Source organism: Centroberyx affinis, unplaced genomic scaffold, assembly GCF_046629955.1.
Source record: "Centroberyx affinis isolate AG114_WGS23_722 - 3 ecotype Tasmania unplaced genomic scaffold, CSIRO-AGI_Caff_v1 ptg003554l_1, whole genome shotgun sequence".
Taxonomy (NCBI): domain Eukaryota; kingdom Metazoa; phylum Chordata; class Actinopteri; order Beryciformes; family Berycidae; genus Centroberyx; species Centroberyx affinis.
In genome coordinates this window covers 226,133-253,967 of record NW_027281489.1, presented here as the reverse complement: position 1 = coordinate 253,967, position 27,835 = coordinate 226,133, and the positions used below count along the sequence as shown (strand labels likewise).

The window sequence follows — 27,835 nt, the reverse complement described above, 5'->3', positions numbered from 1 at the left end:
CCATGAATGGTCCACAAAGCAAATAATTGTATGCTCACGATAGAACTTAATTCCGAAACTTCCCAGGCATCGAATAGGTTTCTTTTTCTTTTATTAATCATTGAAAAAGACCCAAGTATCGCCCGTTGGATGAGAACATTGTGTACGGAATTACAGCCGCTTAGCAGGCCGTATCGCCATTGCTTTGTACGGCTGCTGGCTAGCTACTGTCTTCAACTGGCAAAACTGTTCGTAGATCCGAGGTATGTGCTTTGGTGTTATTTGCAATGCAGTGCTTTATGCATGGACGACGAGGGTTGTATTGTGTCTGCAAAATGTGCATGTACACATTGAGGAAGCTAGCGGTTTGAATTATTTTAAGACCCCTTCTTGTTTTGTTTGACGCCATTTGCTAGGGTTGGGGGTGGCTACTGCGAGCTCCTCTTGCTAGCTAGGTAGCTAATGTTATTGTTAGCAACTTGGCCACTTATACACATTAGTTAAAGAAAAGACAACTGCACCTCTGCACCAAATGGGCAAGTACTAACTCCGACCCAGTCAAACTCCAAGTGCCATGTGTGGCCGCCTCCCAGGGTATTTAAATGCCTCAGCTCATTGAGAAAAAGTGATCAAGTGCAACACTATCACAGCCAACGGTACAACAGCTAGTTTGAGGAAGTATAACTTTCCAAATTAATGTATTTTCGCTGCCTTTATTAGCTAACTTAGCAGTAAAATAATTTGCATGCAATTCACACATCGTTTGGTTTACTTTCCTGGTGTTTTGCCCCAGAGGAAATGGATGTAAATTTGGGGAGCCTGTACTAAATAATGTAAGAAAAGGAGTGTTTCATTGTCAGCTGACCAGGGTCCAGTAATTCAGAATGGAACACATCATCTATACATATTCATAGATTTTTATACAAAGAGGTCATTGATTTGTTATCTTAAGTTATTGTGACAGCCTTATCTCATGTTGCTGTGGGAAATTTGCCCTTATCTTTTGAACACAACATAGGCTTTTGCCCTTAATTGTCCTCTTGGAATGTTTTTTGACACATTATATGCTATACAAATAGGGAGTCTATCATATTTGAATAATGGACAAGTGTGCATTGTTATACAGAATACCGCAGCAGTGCTGTTATTTTTATCATGGTCTTTATTTTCCTAACCCCCTGCAAGGCAGCCACCCTGATAAGATGGATCCAGCTCAAATGCTGCTTGCTCTGTTTACTTGACCCCATGAAAGGCATGCTAATCTCAGGCTGTTTCTCTCCATCCTGTGTCTCCACAGCAACACGGATCTTCAGGATGAAGAAGAAAGCTCGGCACCACCGGGCCCCGGTGCCCCAGAGGCCGCCATCTCCCATCAAGCCTTCCCCCAACAAGCAGATCTTGACTTATGCCCAGGCGCAGCGCATGGTGGAGATGGAGATCGATGGCCGCGTCCATCGGCTCAGCATCTACGACAAGCTGGACGTGATCTCGGACGATGACCCTATGGTGCAGGAGATGATGGAGTGTACTAGCAATAAGGAGAACGCAGAGAAACCTCAGCAGCAGGTCCTCCTGAGGTCAGTCAGGCTAAAAAACAACCAGGAGAAGAGGAATGCGGCACTGGGCATCACTACTCATGGAGAAGGAGGCGGACAGCATGCCAGTGGTAATTCCGGTCCGAAGCTTCCAGAGCCTAAGTTCCGTACAGTGGAATATAACCTTCCAGCAGTTCCCAAACGGCCAGCTGCCTTTTATAAATTTAAGGAGAAGACTGAGGAAGAGCTGGATGAGGAAACGGAGTATGACATGGACGAGGAAGATTACGCCTGGCTGGACCTGGTCAATGAGAAACGGCGGAGCGAAGGGGTCAGCCAGGTCTCTCACAACGTCTTTGAGTTTCTGGTGGACCGCTTTGAGAAAGAGTCTCACTTGGAGAGCCTGGGTCGAGGCAGCGAGCAGCAGGCCCTCATTGATGAGGACGCCGTCTGCTGCATCTGTATGGACGGCGAGTGCCACAACAGCAACGCAATCCTGTTCTGTGATATGTGCAACCTGGCTGTGCATCAGGAATGTTACGGCGTGCCCTACATCCCAGAGGGCCAGTGGCTGTGCCGACACTGCCTCCAGTCGCCCACCCAGCCCGCAGACTGCATCCTTTGTCCCAATAAAGGTGGAGCGGTGAAAAAGACAGACGACGACCGCTGGGGTCATGTGGTGTGCGCCCTGTGGGTTCCCGAGGTCGGCTTCTCCAACACCACCTTCATCGAACCCATCGACGGGGTCAGCCACATCCCTCCAGCCCGCTGGAAGCTCACCTGCTACCTCTGCAAGGAGAAAGGCGTTGGGGCATGCATCCAGTGCCACAAGGCCAACTGCTACACCGCCTTCCATGTCAGCTGTGCCCAAAAGGCGGGCCTCTTCATGAAGATGGAGCCAATCAAAGAGGTAACGGAAACAGGAGAGCCCACCTTCTCTGTGAAGAAGACGGCCTACTGCGGCGCTCACATGCCGAACGGCTGCGTCAGGAGGCCTCTCACCATCTATGATGATGCCAAACCCAAAAACGGACTATGTAAGAAAGTGGACAAGGGGAGAGGAGCTGGTAAAGGAAAGTCGAAAGGAAAACAGAAGAAGAAGAAGAGTAAGAAGCCTGAGCCTGAACCTGAAGAAGAAGTTGTGACGCCTGCTATTGTGCCTAATTTCCCCCCTCACAGGTAGATTTATGAATCAGACGTATTACGATGCTATGTGTAGTATTTGCTTATTAATATGCATCAGCGTGAATAGTTGGGATGACGCATTCAGTTGCATTTACATTTTAGGCATTTAACTGATACTCTTATTCAGAGCGACTTGCAGTGAGTGAGGAGGTAGGGAGGGCTTCACTGTCTTTCTCAAGGACACTGACAGGACACATGGCTGTTGATGGACAAACATTGGCTGTTGAAGGATTTGAGCATGTGATACAGGCTACTGTTTGCCATTACAAACAGAAGCCCCAAAGATCTGATTATGTGCATTTGGTCCATGTTGTGAGTACTTGAGCTTCACACTACATGTGATCTCTTTTGGCAGTCTTGTAATATATGTATGTATATATATACATATGGAGATCTCCGCTGAAAATGAAATCTTAGTCTTGTGCTAGGCTTAATCCATGTCTTAGCAACCAGCCCGTAGTGAATTATGCTGGTGGAAAGCAGCTTACAGGGACCAAAGAACAGTGTTGATGGTCATTATCATGATTCATTTGACAATTAAATATTCAAAAGAAATTTGCTTATCGACTAGCCTAGGGCCCGAAATGGATTGTATCTATTCTATATTCAGGGTGGGCAATTAACACCAGTCAAAGATCAATTTAGGCTGGTCATTTTGTCTACTCTGAGAACCACACTGACAGGTAACCAGCCATCAGTTTGAGGTCCTTTTCTAAAAATCTACTTGGCAGGTAAAATAGCGAAAGCGGCGGGTGAATTTTGGGATGTGCCAGCTGTGGCCAGTGCACCATAATTAGTTTTCCTCCCTGGCTATATCCTTCTAATATCTCTCTCCTGGCTCCCCCCAGGTTACAAACCATTCTGAATCAGGTTTCAGTCCAGAAGAAGAAGGCGTTTGTGGAGCTGGTCTTGAATTACTGGACACTGAAGAGGCAGTCCAGGAATGGGCTTCCCCTGATCAGACGCCTTCAGACAAGCGTGCAATCTCAGAAAAATGCACAGCCGGTTAGTCAGTCAATCACACACTTGCATGCAGTCACTCTGCATTCTCATTGTTTTCCATAGTATACTTTTAGTCTTCACTTTGGCTTTTACTACTTTTACTACAGTCTTCACTTTGCCTTTGTACTACTGTTATTTTCTTTTCCAGCCTGCTGAAAATATAAGCTTGATGAACTTTACATAGGCCTACATGCTGCACTTTTACATATAGCCAGTCATTTGCACACTCTTCATGAAGTCAGTCTACATTCTCACTGTCATTGTTTAGTATGCTTTAAGTCTTCACTTTTGTTTCCTGCTACTGTTGTTTTCTTCTCAAGTCTGTTGAAAAAATAAGTTTGACAAACCTGCATGTTGTACTTTTACATACTAATTTATTACTTAAGTGTTGCACTGATTGCCGTAACAATAACAGTAATAATCTCATTGCATGGAAGAGTGAATGTCTCCAAAGAGAGAGAAATGCACCCATTACACCACTGTTACGGTTATTGTTCTATTCTGTTCTATTCTATACAGGGTCTCCAGAGGCAGAGTGAGGAGGAGAGCAGGGCTCTAAAGGAGCAGTTGAAGGAATGGCACCGCCTCCGACATGACCTGGAGAGAGCCAGGCTGCTGCTGGAGCTAATCCGCAAGAGGGAGAAGCTCAAGAGGGAAGAGGTAGGGAGGGATGGATGGATGGACTTGCCAAAATAATTTTTAGACCTCCCAGCAAGTGGTTGCTTACATACTGAACTGGTTGGTAGGTAGTTGGCAGAAGATTAAGTTGCCAACCACAGCCAAACCAGCATTCGACTAGTGGCTGGTGTTAATTTTCCACCCTGGATGAATGGATGGAGGGCTGGATGATTAGATAAATGGATTAATGCTCTTATGGAAATTTAGGAGGGTAATTTTGGTTCTGTAACCCAGGTATGCCCCTCCTTTTTATCAGTACCTGTTGTTATTTATAAGTTTGCTATCCTGTTCTACATCATAACTAATTGTAAAAACATTGTCCTACATTTGATTATAACAATAATAATAACCTTTATTTGTATAGCACCTTTTATACACAACATGAAGCCAGTGCAGATACAAAATGCAAAATGTAAAATTGTAAAATGCATTGCATTAAAAAAAATTACATCAAGAAAAAAATAGAAAGATACAAGACCATTTTCGGTAAATGATGAGGTTAGATCATGAATTTTCATCATCTTAGCATTTTACCAGCAGTGGAGGCAATTTTCCAACAGATTAAGGGCCAATACTGCTGAATTAATACAAATATAATCTGCTAATGGTTTTCCTCTTCTCTGTGTTGTAGATGAAGCTGCAGCAGACCCTGCTAGAGATGCAGTTGACACCCTTCAGTATTCTGCTCAGGGCCCTCCTGGACCAGCTCCAGGAGAAAGACCAGGCCAGGATCTTCACCCAACCTGTTGACATCAGCGAGGTGAACTTAGAGAGACACTTGAACATTTTTAAGCTTAGGTTCTGTTATTGCACTTTGTGTGACCCTACAACAGAACGTTTTTTTTAACCACAAACATTAAAACTAACCCTTGCACCTTGCAACCTTCCCTTGCAAGAATATTAATACCGTGAACACAATCTGCTGCAAAACATGGTTTCATTTCTTGTGCACGATTTGGGGATTTTCTAAGGAATATTTGTTTTTTGTTGTGTGGTTGTACTTCACTTGACTCTACAGTAGAAACTGTTTTTTTTTTCTGCAGGCCTCAAGCACCCAAACGGATTGCGTAAATGATTAAAATATGCAGCAGTAGTAAACTATTTTTCATTAATTGTGTGCAATTGTTGGAATTTTAGAATCCATTCACTTACAATTTAAACTTTGTGAAGGGATTTGGAAAACGTGCACATTTCATGTTTTACATTTTGATTTTAAATTCCCATGTTTTCAGTGATGTGAATTCATATGTCACTTGTTTGAACAAGTTAAGTTCATAATGTGTGTAACCTAGTTGTAGACTCGTGCTTTGATCCTTTCTGAGTAGACAGTGTTGAGTAATATGATGACTTCCTGGTATGTGGAATGTGAAACCTGAGAGCAAGCAAGGTTCACAACATTCACAGGCAGACTGTGACGTCTGGAAACAGAGGTGTGTGTCATGAGCTGCAAGCCCGGCTAGCTCAGTCGGTAGAGCATGAGACTCTTAATCTCAGGGTCGTGGGTTCGAGCCCCACGTTGGGCGGTAGCTTTTGATTCTGGACCCCATTACGCTCCCTGTGGATTTATACATTAATAAAACAAGTGGACTTTCAGAGTTACAGCATGCTAAGCCTGGATAAAGATGGTTTCAGTGAACTGTCTCAACACTTGCCTCCATAGTGCCAACATTTTGCTGCAATGTTGGTCTGGTAGATCATTTCAAAATAATGCCGGGCATTTATCCAACTTTGAAATTGGATTTGATTCATGCTGTCATTTCCGGTCTGTTGATATTTACTGTTATACAAAAGGGTAGGTTTCCCAACCTTTCAGCAAAAAGGGGACAGGGCCCCCTGCTTTCCCAAGCCCGGCTAGCTCAGTCGGTAGAGCATGAGACTCTTAATCTCAGGGTCGTGGGTTCGAGCCCCACGTTGGGCGATGGCTTTTGGCATGTTTCAGCATGAGAGAGTCCAGCGTAATATGGTCTAATTGACAGTCAAATCGCCGTTGCTCATTTCCTCCTCTCCAGAGGAGCATGGAAGGGAGAGTAGCATACAAATAACAAGCAAAGTTCAGTTTATCATAGTCAGAACATACCTAGAATACTAAAAGATAATGAGAGATCTAAATAATCCATCTGAAACAAGTCAGCATCTCTGCCTCCTTGTTTGTGGTGGGCCTTTGTAAATTAAATGATATGAAAAGTGTCACACTTACTGGCACAAAATGATAGATGGCACAATAACTTATCACAGTACTTTTTTTAAATGCATTTAACTTGATTCCCTGGTTGAAAAATGGTAACACTTATACAGACTGGATCATCTATTTAAAAAATTATGAATGAGAAGCTTCTGACTTTTTTTAAATATTGGATAAAGTGTCTTTTCATATGTTTTCTGCCAGCACCAAAGAGGATATATATTAATGTGCATGAGCATTCTTAACTCAGCTGGATCTGTATAAATTATAGCCCTCTGTCATCTTTCATCGTCTCCTGTAGGTGCCTGACTACCTTGACCACATCAAGCACCCCATGGACTTCTCCACCATGCGGCAACGCCTCGACGCCCAGGGCTACAGCAGCTTTGAGCAATTCGAAGACGACTTCAACCTCATCGTCGCCAACTGCATGAAGTACAACTCCAAGGACACCTATTTTCACCGGGCGGCTGTGCGCCTACGTGACCAGGGCGGGGCTTTGCTCAGGAAGACGCGGCGTGACGTGGAGAGAATCGGTTTTGACGTGGACAGCAGCATGCACCTGGCCGACGCTCCCGAAATCAAAACGCAGCCGCCGTTTTCTTGGGAGGACGGTAAGGGCAGAAGCAAAGACAAATGCCAGTGTGGAAATGGAGACAGCTATTGCTAAATCAGTGTAACCAAGTTGTAATTAGGGCTGAAAGATATTGACAAAAAATCGAATTGGGATTATTTGACAGAATATTGGAATTGTGATTTAAACTCATTAATTTTTTAGAACTGTAGCATGCAGAGTCGAAAATATCGACTGTAGAATTTAGTAAAGGTATGGAAATATGAAACTTTGATCAAGATATCAAATTACACTTGTAGGGGCACCACCTTCATAGATGAAGGAAAAACAGACCTTTACTTGGCTATACTATTCAGTCATCAGTCTGAAGATCATGAGATCTTTTCAGTTCAGGGATTACTTTTCTCTGCAGAGAAGGAAATACAGAACAACCAACTTTATAGTGAATTAATATATTTATTAATTACCTACTAGACAAACAAACAAACAAACCATGTAACACATGAAACGGGTGAAATGTGTGACAAATGGACAGATGATAAACCAGAATAAAACACTAAACTATAGGTTGAATAATGAAAATGGATGGAATGAAAATGAAATGAGAATTAGGGATAATTATTGGCAACAGTAAATAGTGTTATGTCAATTTAGATCAATAAACCGGAGAAACGAGGCGGGTCGCTCTAAGGGATCAATCAGACTATACTAACTTTCCTGATTGGATTAAGTGATAATTTTAGAAAAGCTTTTGCATCAACTCTCAGCAGAAAGACATGGAAAATGTTTCATCCTACTTGCCGGCAACGGCAGACGATGGAGTTGGAGCGGGTCTTTGGAAAAGACGCTCTTTCAGGTGGATGTCCTTGCGACTGGCTTTCCTCTGTCTGACCGGACTCCAGGCAGGATGGAACAGGAGGCTTCGGCAGGCTGGTCGGTGGTCAGCTGAGAGAATTGACTGGAGCTTCTGGCTTCTCGAACTTTTACCAATTAACGAATTAACAACTTGTTCTTAAAATAACTTTGTAACAGTCTTCGCGGTTCTGGTGATGATATCTATTAAAAAGCGAGGCTCAACTTCGTAGTATGAACGGCTTGTAAAAAGGCAGGATCACATTAGTGACAAAGAGTAGCTACAAGTCAGCGAGATCTGAATCTCCGCTCGTGCTAAGTCTTGGCTTGTTGGTCTTGGAGTTGGTGTCGGCGTTCGTGGCCTCCGGCATAGAGCTCGGGGCGTGAAGCACTTAGTTCTCTAAGTTTGGATCGGCATCGTAGCTTCCAGTATGAAGCTCGGGGCATGAAGCGCACAAGGTGACAAAGAACTCGGTACGGCACGGTTTTGCAGTGTAAAAAGATACTTCACGCGGTTTTGGAGATTCCGACTACATTTATTTGTTCTGGAGACAAGCAACGCCCGTTATAAGACAGAGAGACACTTGAGGATACCTCTCTCAACTACTTTAGTACCTAGCTATGTAATGATAAAGTTTTAGAATAACGCTTGGATTTTACATACTCAACCAATTACTGTTGTCAGTCAGTGGACATTATGAAACCTGTAAACAAACACATGAAACATGATTAGACAATACAACTTTCACTGTTCAAACTTTGCTGTGAACTGAGTTGTTTTAGCAGAATAGCCTAGATACATACTTTATAATCTTAATATTTAAATCACGACTACATAGTAACCTTTGTGGTTGATATAGGGAAACAATGAAATGGAACATAATTATTGATGTGGGGGACAAGAATGGGTAAATATAATCGGACCTTAGGTAGCAGTGTGATCCCAGGGGAATAACTGGGTCCAACTATTGGGAGGATAATTAAAACACTTAAGCATATATGATTAACCAATTTAGTATATAATTCACACTATTCTGAAAACTCATTGGAGACATTAGGAAATACAAAGTAGAGAAGAGGACTAAACCAAGACTGAAAAGAATTTATGGATTTACGACTTTTATGGCTCTATCCAGAAAGGTGGGGGTTTCCTACAGAACTAAAAAGAGAAGGGAGAAAGTAATTCCTGATCCTTTTGGTAACATGATACAAAATGTATTTAATTATCTAATGTGACTAATTGTCCAACATCAACTCAATAGAACTCAATCTTCTGGTCCAGATAAAAATAAATCTTCTTATTTTAATTTGTGTGAGTCTGTGTGTGTGAGGGAGATCCTGATCTGTAGTATGATGTGGCTTGTAGATAAAATTTGTAAATTTAAGAAGAGTTGTCTGATTGGTGGAGGAGATCCCCCCCTTAGTCTTGGTCAGCGTCAAGGTGACACTTTTGTAGCTTCAAAGGTGAAGGGTCATTTTTGTTCCTGGGAAAGAATGTTACCCCAGGGTCCATTTTGAGCTGTGGAGACCTGGTTCTGCCACAGAACTTTAAAATTGTTAAAAGAAAAGTGAGAAAAAATAGATGTCAGTGTGCAGGTTTTACTGAGTTTGAGCATGATGAAAAGTTTTCAGCAATATTGTACTTGATTCATGGACCAAAGATTACCTGGATTTCTAAAATACCTTGTTCAGACCTCTCACTCTTAAACAATTAATTGCAGCTCCTGCGATTTGAAAATTGCATCAGTTCATATTGCGATTTTTATTTTTTGATTAATTGTTCAGCTGTAGTTGTAATCAAGTGGTATCTATTAGGGCTGAACAATTAATTGAAATTTTATCGAAATCGCAACAGGAGGCGCAATATTTGTTAAAGGCGAAATGTGTGTCAAAATACCATTTTAAGTTAAATATTGTCGTGCTGCAGAGATGTCCTGGCCTACACATCATATTCTACAGACTTAGACTTAAGAAAACATCTTTGTTTGGTACAGATCCCCGCAAAAATCACACCATAATCATTTTAATACGTTTTTCAATGAAAATGAGAATAATGATGTAAAAATGATCATTCCCTCTAATATCGCAAATCATATCGCAATTGCAATATCAGTCAAAATAATCGCAATTAGATATTTTTTCAAAATTGTTCAGCCCTAGTATCTATAGATGTAATCATATGGTTGTTTCATGACTGGCCAATTTCAAAGAATCGCATCAGTGGCATGCCGACAGGGTGTCATCCAGTAACATCCCAGGGTGGCCTCGTGGGTAGACAGACCTTGTTTCTCCCTGTTTCGGCAAGCGTCTGTCCTGCTAAAGTGTTTTTGAGCAAGACACCGACTCCCAGCCTGCTCCAGGGCTGCTGTCCTGTCGCTGACCCTGCACCCTGACCTGCCTAGAGTGCGGTCAAGTGAAAAGCAGAATATCCCTATGGGGCTCAATAGAGTATCATGTTGTTGTTATTATCCCAAATCTATGTTGAGCAAAAACAACTCATCTCCTTCTGATTGTTTCATTTTATTCCCCAGTGGACCGCCTACTGGTGCCAGCCAATCGGGAGCATATGTCTCCGGACAAGCAGCTGCAGCAGCTATTGGAGAAGTTTGACCTGACCTGCGCCATGAAGTCCAGCCCCTCCCGCAGCAAACGCATCAAGCTGCTCAAAAAGACCATCAACGACGTACGCAGCGAGATGAGCCTGAAGAGGGTCCTGCCCTCCCACCACCACTTTTCCTCCGCCTCAACCTCTTCCTCATCTTCCTCCTCCTCTTCTTCTTCCGCCTCCTCCCACCCAGAATCGGGTAAAGCTAAAGAGGAGAGTGTAAAAGCCAATGGACACTTCCCAGATGATGAGGGTATGTATGGATCTGGTTTGGCTTTACTGGCGAGGAACCAGAGAGAATCTTAATTTTCTGACTGAACATTCCAAAGCTGTTGAAGCTGTGCTCGTCAAAGGGAGGCTCTGTGATTTTTACAGGCATCACATGTTCCTCAGTATCCCGAAACTCCGGTCAGAGGTCAGGGATCAACTGTGATCAACCAATTAACACCAAACTTAGCCTCACAGAGCGAGCAAGTCACATGCTATCACCCCTTCCCAGTGTGTCTGGGATATATATACGTATAGTCCACTTGGCTGTTTGAACTATGACCTATAAACAATGTAAGCCCTACCCCGTTTCTGTTTAGGGGAATAATCCATCTGTTGTTTAGGGAGAATCTGTTCAGAAGATTTTGCTTATTTTGGAAAGTTCAGTCTAGAGATGTGAACATTAACACCTCTTTCCCAAAACTACAAACAAGAGAGTCAAAGCTTTTTTGATACTGTCATCAGCAGATAAAGCCTGTGACTATAAATGGGATTATTAGTATTAATATTATTTATTAATACATAAGGAGATTTTCCAGGGGCACTGTTGTTCATAATGTTTATTGCCGTTAAAATCTGTCTATGATTCATTGTCAGTGGAACAGCTGCAGGTTTTGTGTCCTGATGGCATCATAGATTAAAGTCTTAGTTCACTGGTTTCTAGCTTTGGGAGCGAGTTGTTCCTGTTAAAAAGATATTGTTTGAACTGTCAAGCATAGAAATGGCAGATGTGGATTTTTGCTTCAAGCATAGAAGAATGGTTTCATTTTTATTCAGGAGGAGCGTTAGCTGTGGTAGGTGAAATATCAGAGGACAGAGGAAGGGCAATCAACAAAAACAACTGCTAGATAGATTGTACAATATATACTATAGACACAAAAGCTATTCTGAACGCTTTATTCTGCATGATGGAGATGGAAGTTTGCACCCACACAGTAACCATAATTAATAGGAGGTGACAGATCTGCAGTTGGATGTCTGCCCTTCTTACAGGCGTAGGTGTTGAAAATAGAGATGCAACAATACATCAAAACACATCATATCAAAAGCAGTGTGTAGTATAGCAGAAAGCAGAGCAAAGCGACCTGCACTTTGAAGAAAATGGATTGTATCTCCATCTTTTGTGTCAGCTGACCCCAAACTAATTGCCTAATTAGTTATTGTTCAGTAAAAGTAAATGGATCAGATCAGTATTGGGTGGTGTTTCAAGTTTCACGCTCTATCAGCAGTGAAAAAGTGTATCAGTGCATCCTAAAGTGTTCTGTAACTGATCCCTGAATGAGCCCAAGGAGCAAACCTGGGTCTCAGAACCAAAATTACCCACAACACCGCACATCTACAAAATAATTCCTACTGAAAACGGCGCTAAATCTTGTAGACATTGTAATCACATCACAGTAGTAGTATCATCCTGAGTCACTGCAGTGGCTTCCTCAGCATTCACTCACAGCTCTCTGGCTGAGTCACATTTAGACTCGTGTAGAATGCATTATCATGTGCTGGTGCAAAAATGAAAGAAAAGAAAAAGTCATTCTGCTCTCAATGTTTATTTATGAAGGCACCTCAGTGTTATGCTAATCACTGCCTTGTTTTACTTGTATGATAAACCCTACAGGCATACGATAATGTGCACTGTTGGCATTTTTACAAATACAGAGACAACCTGTGGGTGTAGCAATGCCTTACCGTAGGTAATAGGTCATATTTGCAGTAATATTTTCCATTTTTACGTTTGTTTTCCTTTTTATGTATATTTTTTATTGTCATGCTATCAAAACAAGATGTCAAACATCTTCATTTGATTGTAAATAATTTTTTTGTGTATCACTGATCCAGTACCAAAAAAAAGAAATGATGAAAAAGACAGAATACATTACATTAAAAGATAAATCCTGAAGATGACAAATGGAGGCTGGAGGCGCTCCATTCAAAACGCCCCCAAAAAGACAAAGTGAGATGCAAAAGGATCAAAAACTTGGCAATAACTGGAAAATAGCCAGCATGCTCATGAAGTGAATAGTTTACCCAGCAGTCACAATGAAAATATTTCAGTTGATGAAGGCTATATAGTCAAAATTCAAACTTTTAACCTTTTGTCTGTGTGCTTTGTATTTTCCCCCCCCCACAGGAGACAAGTCTCTTCCTCCTAAACTGGAACCGTCGGACTCCATACCTCCTCTCATCCACTCGGACGGAGACGCCGAACCTCCCACCCTCAAACCAATTGACGCCGCCCCAGACTGCAACGACAAGGCCCACGGCAAGCGGGTCAAGTTCGACGGGGAAAAAAATGACCCGCTGTCCTCCCCTCCGCGCCTCAACGGCCACACCCACGCCAGCTCCCAGAATCCTTTGTTGGAGGGAGACGTGAGCGTGGTGGCTACCTCGACTCTCGCCGAGCCCACGGGCACGGTCAGCCGACGGACCGCCGTGCTCTTCCGCAAGTCGAAGAGCGGCAGTCCCCACAAGCCCCAGAAGGATGGAGATGAAGGGGCAGAGGCAGAGGCAGAGGGAGAGGGAGGCGAAGGCAAACAGGCGGAGGAGGGGGGGGAGGAGGGGGAGGAGGATGAAGACGGCACACAGCTCGGCTCCAAGTCCTTTCTGTCGGTGGTCTTACCCAGGCTAGAGACCCTACTCCACAGCAGGAAGAGGAGGCACAGCGGCAGCAGGGACAGCGAGGAAGAGGGAGTAGGAGAGGGCGAGGCAGAGGGCGAAGGAGAGGGCGAGTCCCCGGTCAAACGACTTGACACAGGTAAATAGTGTGCAGAGAAAAATAAACAGTCACATACATCCTACCTGACAAAACTAAAGAGCAGTAACTGCATGAGCAACAAAACTGAGAAGGATGACCTGAAAGTTCATATCCTGCCACAACAAAAGTATTGTTGAGGTGGACTGTATGTCATTTAATAGGATTTTTATATTTATGTGGATTTATTTTAGAAAATGTAATAAACTCTAGTCGTGAAGGTTGACACTTAATACACATTTAAAACACACAAAAAATACAGCTTTTATTTAAGGGTTAGGTTTTATCCATAATTTGTACATTAGTGTGCATGGCATCGTATGTACTAGGGATGTCCCGATATTTTTTTTTTTTTGTCTCCGATACAGAGACAGGTTGTGTATCTAATTTTTTCAGTATATCTTCTAATGTTTGCTACTTGGCTGCAGACTTCTTCTGAGCTACTATCTGTGAGAACTCGTACTCGAATGGTGTTCAAGTGTTTTAACTATTTGTATTTGTAGTATTGTATTAATCTCTGCTGCTACACTTGCATTGCAAACATTACAATTAGCTGTTTTGCTACTTTCGGTCTCCTGTTTAAAGTAATTGCAGATAGATTCCAAACCATGTGCTGCACTGGCATAAGCAATGGAAGGTGGTTGTGTATGGCAAATACTTTTTGTATGTCGAATTCCTTAAATGGTTTGGAGGTCGATTGAACAACCTGTAGCAGATGCGATCCGATTCTAATACTGGATGTCGGTTCGGTGCATCTCTAGTACATACTGTATAGTATATTGCTGATTGGTTTTGAAGTTGTTGCCTCCTACTGTGCCGCCTCTCCTGTCAGGCCTGTCCAACGGTTTCCTGGAGGAGGAGGAAGAGAAGGAGCTAGAAGCCAGTAGACCCCTGGAGCCACGGAGACGCTGTGCCTCAGAGTCGTCCATCTCCTCTTGTAGCAGCCTGCCAGGCAGCACCAGGTAATCCCCAGCATCTAGCAGATAAATGCCTTATCTGGTGTTGGAGCTTTTTTGGGGGACATTTTTTAACTGAGTTCTTGATACATGGACTGACAGCTAAACATGAATAAAAAAAGCTGTGAGTGAATGATTTGTTTGCATTTGTACTGTTTGTAAACATCAACAGAAGGATGAGTATTTTGAGTTACAGAGGAATCTGAAAATTTAAATTATTTTTATCAGCAGGTCCTATCCTTTGAGAACTTCAATATTGACTTTCAGTTAACTGTAGGATAAGAACATGGTGATGATGGCAATGATGATGGTGACAGTGCAGATTATGCCAATATTATGACCACAGTTTTTACCATACAAGTTGAGCTTATGTTGTTTAATGTAAACAACATTAAACATGACCTTGCCTACATCAATTGCAGATGCACACTCAAATTTCTGCATGCCACCAAGTTGACTCCATTGTATGGATGTGTGCTCTTTTGTTTCTAGCACCACTCTCAGTCTTCCAAAATGTGGGAAGGGGAAACCCGCCTTGGTCCGGAGGAACACTGTGGACGACAAGAGCGAGCTAATTGCCTGCATCGAAAACGGGAACTTTGCAAAAGCCGCTCGGATCGCCGCAGGTAAGTTTGGCTTCTGTTATTTCGCATTGAGTGTCAGAAGAATCTGCATGTGTGTGTGGGTGAGTCTACAGACTGAATATCAGAATCAGAATCACTTCATTCAGTAAGTACAATAAATGTACAGGATTTTATCTTGATGTCGCTTGTTGAATTTAAATCAAAATACAATATTGATTATATTACAATCAGTCTTGTCCATGAGCCCAAACTCATGAACTAAGTCTGTATTGTTTAATATAATTCAGGGATTGGATTTGTTCAAAGTTGATCAGTCGAGACTAATAATCCGAATTAGTATTTGCAATGAAATGGTGCTGTGTATCCCTATATTCCTGTGTGTCTGCAGGTCCTGAAAGTCTTAAAATGTATTAGATTATATTATCTAAACTCAAGGCTCAAGGCTCAATTTTAAGATTTTAAGAAGATTTCAGTTTTAGAGGTATTAAAAATGTTGTGGCCTCTTGGTTTGCTGTTTTCATTTTTGTGTTGTTTCATGGTTGTTTATTTCAAGTGCAAAGTTGGTCTTATATTTCATGCCAACATTAGCATTAACAAGGTTTGCAGACACCTGGTGTTCATATACACATTAGAAGCAGGGTTGGAAAATAACAACAGCCACCAGCCAAATGAACTGATGAATTCAGGATTTTTGGCAGTGGCTGGTGAGTGTTTCTACTCTACCAGACACTGTGGCACATAACCAGTCAGCATCTGGAGATTCGTCCGTAATATAAAATTCATATTTGGCTAGTTAAATGGTAGAAGTGGCTGATAAATTTTGAATTCTGTCATTCACTGTGGCTCATGGAGGAAAAACTTAATTTCCTGCCCTGATTGCTAGTGCTCCTACACTTGAAGCATGGCTTTAGAAATGTGTTTCTGTGTGTGTGCTAAATCCGCTCATAACTTGTTTGGTGTTGTTCCCGCTTCCATAGAGGTTGGCAACAGCAATATTTGGATGCCCGCTAGTGCTGCAACAGTTGCGCTGGAACCCCTAAAGCTAGTTTGGGCCAAATGTAGTGGATACCCTTCCTACCCCGCCTTGGTGAGTGTGCGTTTGTGGTAATGAATGCATTACAATCAGTGACAAAATGACAGTCTTTTTGCTCCGAAGTGCCTTTCTTTTGGAATCTCTCCAGAAAAAAAGTGTACTCATAAAATTGGAACCTAGATATGACACAGCTATCCCACAGGTTTTGAAGCAGTAGTCCACTGTTTTATTACAACTGTTTTTCTAGGTATCAAGTTGGGGGAAAAAGATGGATCGGATCGCCCACTTCCCAAAATGATTAGATTTTTTTAATTCTTCTGTAGATATAATTGGCTTGAAAGGCCTTCACATGGTTCTCCTCTAGGTGGCAGCCTTTCATTATAAACCAGTTTAATTTGACCTTAGCTTGAAAGGACAAATGGTATTTCTTATTACCACAAGCCGGTAGTGTGTGTGTATATGTGCACACATGCATATATGCTTGTGTGTGTGTGAATGCATGTTAGAGTGCGTTTGTGTGCTGGTAACCTTTTGTGTAATTCCACAACTTTGCTTGTGTGTACATGCACCTTTAGGCATGCGTTTGCATTCATGACCATGCGTGTAACTCCTTCCCCTCTCCCCTGTGTTGCGGTGCAGATCATAGACCCCCACATGCCGCGGGTGGGCTGCCAGCACAACGGGGTGTCCATCCCCATGCCCCCTATGGACGTGCTCCGCATTGGGGAGCAGATGCAGTACAAGGCCGAAGAGAAACTCTACCTCGTCCTCTTCTTCGACAACAAGCGCAGCTGGTGAGTGCTGCAGTCTGTGGGAATGATTTAAGCCGATGGAGGCTTCTACAAGGGTAAACCCGTCACCCTGTCTCTCACCAATCATTATTCTCTTGTGGCTGCATGACATAAATTGGAGAGAGACAACAAATAGCTCTCACTTCATAGGCGTTTGAAAATTTCGTCCCGGCTCCATCACCAGTGAAATGTTTTTCAGCACTGAACAGTGAAGATGGTAGTGTTTGTATCACACTGTTTACCTACCACTATGAAATAATATTCCACATGTTGCAGTGACAAATGAAACTTGAAGTTTTTTGTTTATAAGAAGTTTTTTCTGGTTTGAGCAATTTCCCAGGTTTAGAATTGGTAGAATTCTCCTACTGATGCCACTACTACATGTACTACTCTTACTCCTCCTCTGCCTCCTCTTACTACTGTTATTACTACTACTACTACTACTACTATTAATGCCAACTACCTGCTTCCCACTGTCTCTGGAGATTACTCAAATATCATAGTCACAGTAGCAGTAGTAGTAATAGCAGTGTTGGTGTTACTACTACTGCTATTAAGTCTGCTGCTCCTACTGCTATTGCTATGACTTATTATCGATGCCATTCCCCCCCACCAGGCAGTGGCTTCCTAGATCCAAGATGGTTCCTCTGGGGATGGACAAGACCATCGACAAGATCAAGATGATGGAGGGGCGAACATCCAGCATCCGCAAGGCTGTCCAGATTGCCTTCAACCGTGCCATGAACCACCTGAGCATAGTGCAGGACGAGCCAGTCAGTGACCTCAGTGATGTGGACTGATGACACTCGCTCACTCACACACACACACATACACACACACAGACTCGCATAGACTCGTACCTCTCCTGTACCAACTACCTTCTTCCCGCTCTGTCTCTGCAGAAGACTCAAATGTTTACTGGGCACCTGCTGTAACAGGCGGTGCCTCTCCTCTTCCATTCCTTCTCGTACACACTCCTATCATTTGCCGATCTGAAACGGCTGCTGCTTAAATGAATGTGCCCATCTCTCCTCTCCATCTCCATTCTTCTAACTGTGCTGAAAGACTGCTCCCCTCTTCCCTACAGCTCCTGCTGTATCTTACCACTCCCTCCCCCACCCCCCCCACCATGACTGTCATTTCCATTCATCTAATTCCAGGCAAAATGCTACGTATTAATTTCATATATTTGGGTTACTTGTGCTTGACTAAATCTGTGAGGCTTGCGGTGTTATCACTCACTAGTAGGGTGAGAAATTAACACCAGCCATCAGCCAAATGCTGGTAAATTTTGGCTGTGGCTGGTAAGTTTCTCCACTCTACTAGCCACTTTGGCAAGCAGCCAACCAGGATTTGGAGGTCTTATTCTGTCATATTTTAAAATTTTAAATGAGTTAAAGTAGCCGGTGAATTCTGGGATGAGTCAGCTACGTTGGCGGGTGGACAAAGTCGTTAGTGTCCTGCTGTTCAATTGTGTGGTCGGTTGAATCAGCCATAGCCAAAGCCTCCTTTTTATGTCGGGTCACTCTCACATACTTAAGTCATCTCCACTTAAGAACACCTTCCTTTGTATTTAACAGACTGTAAATATTCTGTACAATTGCCTGACACTAACTTATTTTGTAGTTTTGACAAAATGGGTACTGTACAAGACTTTTCTTAGTATTTATACTTTGATGAATTGTTAGCACTAAGGTGTGGTCTTTTGCCAGTGCTGTGTGATCAAGAAGAAAAAAAAAAAGAACGTGTAAAAGCCTTAGCATTAAAGATTAGGGCTAAAATGTCATGTTTCTGAAAAGTATGAAAGTATTCCCTTTTTCATTTGATTTTTTTTTTAAGTTATTGAAGTTTATAAGCATAAGCTTCCATTTGGCATTAATCCTTTTTGTAATCAAAAAATAGTTTTAGTATATTTTTGTTCATACATATTTATATGATTGAATATATATGTAAGTCTCTGATGCTCATACAGGAAGTCTGATGTTGTGGAGACGGAACGTGCGTTGTTCTCAAGAAACCAAAAATGTTGCTACCCAGAAGTTGTTTTTACCGATTCATTTCTGTGTGATGTGTGAAATTATTGCAAAAAAAAACTGTAAAAGGTATTTTTATGTAATACATTTGACTGTTACTTGGTTTTGCTGTAGTTATAGGGAGATGTGCCTGCGTTAACTTATTGTAAAGTATTTGCATTACTTTATATTCAAGGAAAGATGTGCAAATTGATTGTGGTAAAAGTGGCACATTTTGTGGTGGATACTTTAGGTTGCCTTCTTTTTACGTAACCTTTTCTAACTTTTTTTTCTTACACTTTAGCTGTAGACTTCATGACATTCATTTTATACTATTGCCTATTTTTTTTCTGGGTAGCATTGGGTAGTTTTGGTATATTTCATTTTATACTTAACTGTAGTAGTTTTTTTTTTTTTATCAGGTCATACAAACTATTGCTGGGACTGTTTTTTTGTAGCAAATCAAAAAATAAAAAAAGACAACAATATGAAATCACTATGTGCCTCTCCTTTTTTACATACACATAATTTTGGTTTATTCATAATTCATCTAAGTTATGCAATGCAATTCAATCTTAGTATATATTATCACTTTGAATATTATGCTTGCCAAATATAAACCCATTTTATTTTTCTCACTGACACCCATATCATTTTCAAATGATACACTGGGGTTTAAACATGTTTCAAGTGTCACAAAACTCACTGAACATACACATGACTAAATTTAAATTCATTTCAGAAAAATAAAAATGCCAAAATGGCATTTAATTAGTCCCCCCTGAAACAATCCAATTATCAGTGCCACTTTTTCAATTTGTGTATGTTGCTGTGCACTCTGTATGGAAAGAGATGAATTGCATTGTTTGAATGTGTCCTGCTCATATTGAACCATAGCATTTAAAAAATGGATTTGTAGAAAAAAATTGGTGAAAAAAAAACAATTTTTAAGGCAAAATTTGAAATTGAATGTGATTATTACTGAATTAAATGTGTAGCTATCATTTCAAATTCGGTTTTCCCAGAAACAAATTTAGTTTCACACCTGAGACACACCTCGGGGCACAAGGGACTTTTAATCCCTGAGTGTCGACTGGAAGGAAGCCGCCTCCGTTCATGGCTGCCAACAGTGGGCTAACACTCTTCACAAAGCCAACCACAAGCCATGTGCCACTGTGCCTCGCTCATCTCCTCAGCCAATGACTGAGCCTTATTCTCCCTATTTGGTGAATGAGGTGCAAGTTGTGTTCTCAACAACTAGTTGCTGTGCCTGTCTTGTAGGTGCTGACTAGGCATCAGCTTCCTTTCTCCATTTCCTAAACTTAATCTTTACTGCTTTAGTGCAGAAACTTGAAGACTGAGTGCAGATCAGCGAAGAAGGGCATGACCACCATACACCCAAGAATCTCATTTTGACTCCAAAAGGTACAAATGAGATAAATGTATGGCCTAAGGCAGTGGCTCTAAACCTTTTTGGCTCATGGCCCCTTAAAACAAAGCGATACCTACTCACGACCCTGTCAAGACAGAGTGATGAACAGTTCAACCAAAGAATGATTTTCCCTTTTCAGGTCGTTTCATCTGATTATCAGAGGAGGCCTAGAGGCTGAAAACTATTCAGTATTTCACAAGAATTAGAGAAAATTCTGAAAAAATAGACATATTAAATGTGTATAGTAAAATTTGTTTTCTTTTCCCCATTCATTATCTCGTGATCCCCAAAAATTAATCTCGACCCCCAGGTTGAGAACCACTGGCCTTAAGTACATCAATTGCCCAGAAAAGATACAGCTAGGTGCCTTTTTTTGTAAGGTAGTCATACCCTCACAGGCCACTGCCAAAGTTGGGTTTGTCTACCTTTTTTGGGGGGGATAATCTTGCAGGCGGGAAGTTCCTCTGGGTCTGAGAAGAAGTGTCTTTCCAAATCCCCCTCTTCCTCTTCCAGTCCTGGCGGAAACACTTACGTCACCAATTCAAGCTTTTAGAAAAACTCTCACTCTCCAGGCTTTCTGTTTTCATGCAGTGCTTGAAAAATAAAGACTGCATACCTCAAGCTAACAGAGCGATTAGGGTTTTGGATCACCTTCATAGAGAGAGGTTGTCATTCTCCTCCCATCCACAGAGGGGCGCTGTGGCTCCACAGAAAGTCTCCTGCCGTCTGTGAGCACGTCCTTCACAATGAAACCGTACCTGAGCGTCCACCTGCCCCGGCAACATGCGCTCAGGTAGGCATCAGTATTCAGCCTATGAACCATTTTCATCACTGTGTTCAAATGGTGAATGCACCGATTAGAGAGAATGTCAATTAATGCTAAATCAGTTTGAAGACATGGCTGCAGTTTGGAGCTTCTCCTCTGGCTCAGCTCAAGTCTGCTGTTGCCAATCACTGGCCGCTATTTTTTTTTTTTTTTTTTTCGTTTTTTTTTCAATTTATTTTTTTTCACAGAGAGTGGGTAGACAATCTCCTCTTAAGTATTTTATTGTTGATATGTTAATATTCAGATGAAAGTTACCAAAGGGAGATGCAGGGGGGAAACGTAAACAGCATTGCGTAGGCAGCAGTTGAACCTGCACTGTCACACTTGTGTACTTGCCCAGCAGTTCATTCACCAGTGAATCTTAAAAGGCCAAGGCGTACCACATCTTAGATGCAAATTTGGATGAAAACTGTTGAAATATGCATTTTACTTAAGCCAATCCAGCCTTTGTTATTTCAAGCTACTGACATTCAGAGAGGTAAAATAGCTTTATGGGGATTAAATGAGCTAGTAATGGCCCTGCGATATAGAAAGCCACCTTCAAGTCACGTTGAAAGACATCTCCCATCTTTATAAACAATTGGAGCTAATGTAGTCGCACAAACACACAGCGGAGTCTATCTCGATCCCTCTCTCTCTCCTTCCCGCTCTTTCCATCTCTCTCTCTCTGTCTTCACCAGATACTAATTGTGCGGGGAGGTAAACACAGCAGTCAGGTGGAGAGGACGGCGAGTCAAGCGTGAATATCAATCTCCCCACATCAGTGTCATCAGATGACTTTGACTGAGTTGAGGGGCGCTCATTAGAGTGGCGAAGCCGGGCGCCGCGGGCAGCAATAACAACCAGGCGGAGGACTCTGAAGTTATGGAAGCCTGCAGAGCTCACCAGTTAACAGGTGAGTGTGTGTGTGTGTGTGTGTGTGTGTGTGTGTGTGTGTGTTTGTGTGTGACAAGACCGTGGATGCATAATCTAACCCCCCACACAGAGGTGTCACCTGGGTTCAGGGAGGAAATGTCACATTCCCACACACACACACACACACACACACACCATGTATTCACACGCAGGTAGGCACGTTGCACGAGTTCCTATGCACACACACACACACACACACACACATACAGACACACACACCCCTGTACATGCACGCACACATATTCCATATTCATGAATCTGATTATTATGAACTCGTGCCACCAGCAGTTCTTTGGCTTCATGTCAAAAAGTGACAGCCAGAATTGCCTGTTTTGCACATTGGTGTCAGGCTTGGCAACCAAGTCCTGATAACTTTTCCTCAGTCTCCAGGATTTTGGTGATGATAGAGCAAACTCTGTCCCTTTTCTTAGATTTTCTTGGCATTTCTTGAACTTTATTCACCAGATTAAATCAGGACGGAATGCCATCAACCCATGAGGCTAGTGTCTTTTTTGCACCTGATCCACTGTGTGTGTGTGTGTGTGTGTGTGTGTGTCTGTGTGTGCTTCTACAACAAATTGGTCATATTCCATGTTTAAGATCTAGGAAGATTTCGCTGTCAGACACTTTTAAGGCAGTTTAGCTTTGTATCTATACCATGATGAATTCAAACTGAATAAAGCATGTTTTTCACTTGGGATTTAGCAATAAAAAAGATTATTGTTCTGAAGCAGCACATAAACTCTTGCAAACGCTGCTGAGGAGTCCATCCTATTTGCGAGTGGAAATTCGGCGGCGTGTGAGGTGAGTCGTAAAGCAAACGCACTCCGAACCCTGCCCCTATCTCCTGCATTAAACATTACAGAAACCGTCCACTTTCCATTTTGGAACACATACAAAAATATTATCCCCCGCCGCTCCCTCCCAACTCCTTTCCTCTCTCCCTCCTCTCTCCCTATCTCTCTCCCCGGGTCCCTGATAGGCCCAATCTCCAGTGGCTATGTTCAAAACACTGGGCCAGAATAGCACGGGCCCTAGGTAGATAAATATTTATGGGGTGCGTTTACTTCCACCACAGAGGAGAAGTAGAAATAGTCTGTTTCCAAGGTGAGCAAAACAAACAACTTCAAAGGAATTTAAATGCAGTTCATGTAAATTTTCCTACAATCATATGTTTCTGTGGAGGGGATCGTTGCTTAGATTGTTAATGAAGGATTCACGCCTGATGCCAGATGACCTGATTATTGTCTGTTTGCAGAACTGGAGCCCAGAGGCTTTGGCAAGTGGATGAATCGAATACATATGAAAGCATATGCACACACACATACATACTCAGACACACACACACACACACACGCACATCATGAATTCATACAGACACACACACACTCAGTCATGAAGTCCTGCCATTAACTCATGGCTTTTGGGCACCAATCAAACCACTAGCTGCATTATTCCTCGATCAGAGTTGACTGTGATCAGAAACAGCCCCACTAATGGACGAGATGAAAGAAACTGCTCAGCATGGATGAAGCCATAACGCCATGAATACAATTAATCAGTGTTCCATTGGGACATAATTTAGTTACTCCTAGTCCGCCACAAACTACCGTAGGCTTTCACACAGCCCACAGCTTAACACTGGAGATCTCAGCTGAATCCTAATAAGTAGAGCAGTGTTAGATCTGATAGGTTTGCATGTGTGTGTATGCGCTGACCTCTCTTGCTTAATCTCGCAGTAATGTTGACTTGTAGACGGCTGCTCATCACATGTGGCCCCATCAGATGCAGCGAGGCGATCGTCTAATTGTCTGTGAATGTCATGATTCAGCTGGCGCCGGAAAAAACTTGGCGGGAGGGTGGGGTGGGTGGGGAGAGGCCTCAGAGCGAGGCCCTTTGATGTGAAGGATAATTACTTGTGTAGTTAAGATAATTAGCATAAAAGTAAATAGGCTAACTGTCGCTTCCACTGCAGCCCGACTGCACTGTTGTCCAATCTGCGAGGTGCAACACCAAACAGCCAAACAGCAAGCCATTTCTATTTTTCCATGAGTTTTGCTGTTCAAATAGATTTGGTACATGCATGTTAGTATGTTGTTTATGTACACTACCAGTCAAAAGTTTGGACACACCACATTTTTCTTTATTTTTGCTATTTTCCACATTTTAGAATAATAGTAAAGACACCACAACTATGAAATAACACAAATGGAATTATGCAGGGACCCAAAAAGAGTCAAACAAATATAAAAAACTATTTTAGATTTTAGATTCTTTAAAGTAGCCACCCTTTGCCTTGATGGAAGGGCAAAGGCTTTGGAAAGAAATTCATACATAGGCATCAACTTCACTATTTATATTTGTCTAAGAAACAAATTTCAAGCATTTAAACATAAGGCTTTAGGGTTAGGGTTAGGGTTAGCTTGGCTTTAAGATCATGAAAAACATGGTACATTCAATCAGGTGTGTCCAAACCTTTGACTGGTAGTGTATATGAATGAGTGTGTGTGTGTGTGTGTGTGTGTGTTTATGTATGGTCTTTTGTCTGGCTTTCACAGTAGTATGAGGCATATTACCCTCAGTGTTTTAGTACAGTTTAGATGCAGAGGGGTGGATGATGTCCCGGAGTGGCATGTGTGTGTGTGCGTGTGTGTGTGTGTGTGTGTGTGTGTGTGTGCTAGGGGGGATACAGTTTAGATGTGGGGGCGGGACGCTGAGGATGTCCTAGGGGTGATGTGAGTGTGTGTGTGTGCACTTGCTTATGTGCTTGTACAGATGTGTGTGTGTGTAAGTGTAAGTGGCTTCATCCCAGCTCTTGTGGAAAGAGACTCCCCCGCGGTTCTCATCACCATTCTGCCGCATTCCAAGGACACTGTTGTGATTGACGGGGCTTAATGTGTATCTTGCCAGAATTGGATTTGATCCTGGGGGCTCTGCCACAGGGCCCTGTGTTAGATTTACACTTTCCCCCCCTCCTATCTTTCCCTCCCTTTCTCTGTCGAACAAACAGAAACAGAATTACCTCTTCTGGAGCGGCTCCTGCCCGCCTGCCTGCTGCATTGTGGTGAGATCATATGTGGATCTGTGTCACAGAGTGATTGTGCTGCTTGTGTTTTTGCAGGGGTGGCAAGGGTGTAGGGGAGGATTTGTGCATGTGGGATTGTGTGTGTGTGAGTGTGTGTGTGTGTGTGTGTGTGTATGAAAGAGACAGACATAGCAGGAAAAGAGCAGGTGTGACTGTGTAAAATAGCTTGTTTTTGATGTGTGCATGCATATTTTGTGTATATGTGTGTGCATGCCTGTACAGGTATGTGTGTCTCTCTGTCTCTCTGTCCATGTTTGCATGCCTGTTTATGCCTGGGGATGATGGGGATGATTGTAGATGCACCTGCTGCCACAGAGCTGTAATTTCCCTTGCAGAATTTAGCTGAATAATCCCACTTCCCCCGCTGGCGACTCACGCTTCAAAGCACTGATGAGATGAAACAAAACAATGATTTGTGGCGCGCTTGTCAGAAGCGCCACACCCCGCTTTGTCTGGGGTGAGGTGGCGTGGCACCTCCCGGTTGCATAACACGCAAAACTTTTCCCCACCCCTCCATATATCAAAGCCTAATCACGTCCGTCAACGGCAACAACGGTGCCGGAAATCAGATTGGGCTCGAGTCAAAGGCAACTGAACGGTCTCGACGGTGACATTTGCTGTCACAGCGTCTTAAAAAACAGACTGCGTTTTATTCCCGCCCAACTTGCTGACAATCACAAGGACATCCGAAAAAAAGATTGTCGCTGTTGTAATGCTATTCAGATGTTTTTGCAAATTGCAGCATCAGTTCAGCAGGAAAGGCCACGCTCCTGTGAATGCTGTGGGCATATGAAGAGCGGCCCATTCTCCTTGGCTTTTAGATAGCTGGCTCTTGTCTCACAGAGATCTGTGGCGGTAACATCCTTATCGCCAGGGAGAGGCCTGCCATCCAGGTTTATCCATTTGTGGCGAAGACTGACATTACTGCTATAGCGTCTCTCCTTATCTCTATCTAATTCTGAGGCTGAGGTACCTTGTGCCGACCAAGACAGATTCCTATTTCAGCTGAGCAGGAAACAATGGCTTTCTATCTTGGTTACATGCGGAGGCACTGCTGAAGTGACGGCCTTTATTCACTCACACATGTGTGGAACACACACACACACATACACACATACACACACACACACACACACACACACACACAGACCCTGGCCCCATATCTTGGAGATTGTGATGGGCCCGTTTTTTTTTTCTTCATCTCTTTTTGTCTGTATTTGTGTCCTTTGTTCTCCGTAAAGCACTTTTCAATCAACCTGTACATGAAAAGCGCTTCATATATAAATTTGACTTGACTTGGCTTGAACGTATATATATATATGGAGTGATGCCCCTTACGACTCGCTGTGAGGTGAGGCGCTTGTTTGGGGAATGGGATGCGTCCCCATAACTTACCTGGGTTTAAGAGAATGGGATGGATGCTGCTATGTCTGTAGCTGCTGATGCAGAGAGTGCATCCTCTCAGCTTTGGAGGTTGTTAAAAAATAAAGGATGGTCTGTCCAACTGGTTAGAGGTGGAATAGTGATGTACTTTCTTCCCCACTCTCCGCTTCTCTTTTTTTTTATTACTGGATCTGACGCCATTTTCCTGTCAAATGAACCCACTAACTTATCTTCCTAGATGGCTACAATAAAGTCACTGCTGTTTCTTTCCTCCCCTCTTCCTTCATTCTATCTTGTATCTAGTGCCATCTTGGATAACATTCCCAACAGACTGCTGGATTAAATAAAAGTGATGCTTTCTCTCTCTCTGTAGCCCCTCTGCCTTATATTACCCCACCCACAACCCCCCCGTCCTTGTCCTGGTACAGGCCCTGATTTCCAGGAGGGGCCTGTTAATGCCGCCAGATATTTCCCTGTTGCACCTGACTATTTAAGTGTTTGTGTTCTAATGTGTTGTGCTCTCCCACCTGCCTAGACTCACAGTGTTAAATGATTAATGTTGAATAAAAGGCCCCACCAACTTTCTCTCTCTCTTTCTCTTCCTCTGTCTTCCTCTCTGTCTCTCACACCTTCTCTGAGGCTATTGATTGTAGAACAAAGGGGAGGGACTCAGGCCGACCCCCCAGATTACAAGTGGATGGAATATAATTACCTGCAGTGCTCTCTCCGCTCTCTCCCCGCATCCCTTCACTGACTCCCTCTCTCTCTCTCTCTCTTCAACAAAACACAGCATACTCGATAAGGCAAAAAACGTTTGGCTAAATTAAACATGTCAGTTTTTTAATGGAGTTTATTTACTTTGGTGTGTTTACCTATTAATGTCGGCTATGATTTCATCTGCATACCGGCCCTGTGTGTGTGTGTGTGTGTGTGTGTGTGTGTGTGTGTTGCCTAGAGGCTTACCCCTGCTCTGTATAATGCATTAGTAGCTGAAAGTGAGGCTGTATTATCCAGTCAGGAAATCCACATTTGGGCATGCTGACAATGTCCATCACTGCATCCCTTTCAAAGTAAGGCCTTTTTGAATGTAAGCTCACGGTTAGCATTCAATGGTAATTTTGAATCCTTCAGACCAAAAAAAAAAAAAAAAGAGTTCTTTCAAGTTTCGATTTGAATGATGTTTTCAAACCTCATTATCTCAAGACTGTAT

At 42.7% G+C, this 27,835-nt stretch overlaps 1 protein-coding gene and 2 non-coding genes across 3 annotated transcripts; all 3 read left to right on the top strand.

Moving 5' to 3' along the window:
* Positions 1–58: 58 nt before the first annotated feature.
* On the top strand, positions 59–19,440 carry brd1a (bromodomain containing 1a). Its single transcript, XM_071540036.1, has 15 exons — positions 59–242; positions 1,277–2,693; positions 3,548–3,704; positions 4,230–4,361; positions 5,011–5,139; positions 6,863–7,175; positions 10,519–10,809; positions 12,988–13,352; positions 13,425–13,611; positions 14,441–14,555; positions 14,687–14,692; positions 15,057–15,190; positions 16,126–16,235; positions 16,821–16,975; positions 17,589–19,440. The coding sequence occupies exons 2-15, from the start codon at positions 1,294–1,296 to the stop codon at positions 17,770–17,772; spliced, it is 3,678 nt and encodes a 1,225-aa protein (XP_071396137.1). The 5' UTR covers positions 59–242; positions 1,277–1,293; the 3' UTR covers positions 17,773–19,440.
* Positions 5,830–5,902, top strand: trnak-cuu (transfer RNA lysine (anticodon CUU)). The gene has a single exon. It is a non-coding gene; the product is annotated as a tRNA-Lys (tRNA).
* On the top strand, positions 6,225–6,297 carry trnak-cuu (transfer RNA lysine (anticodon CUU)). Its single transcript has one exon. It is a non-coding gene; the product is annotated as a tRNA-Lys (tRNA).
* Positions 19,441–27,835: the final 8,395 nt, after the last annotated feature.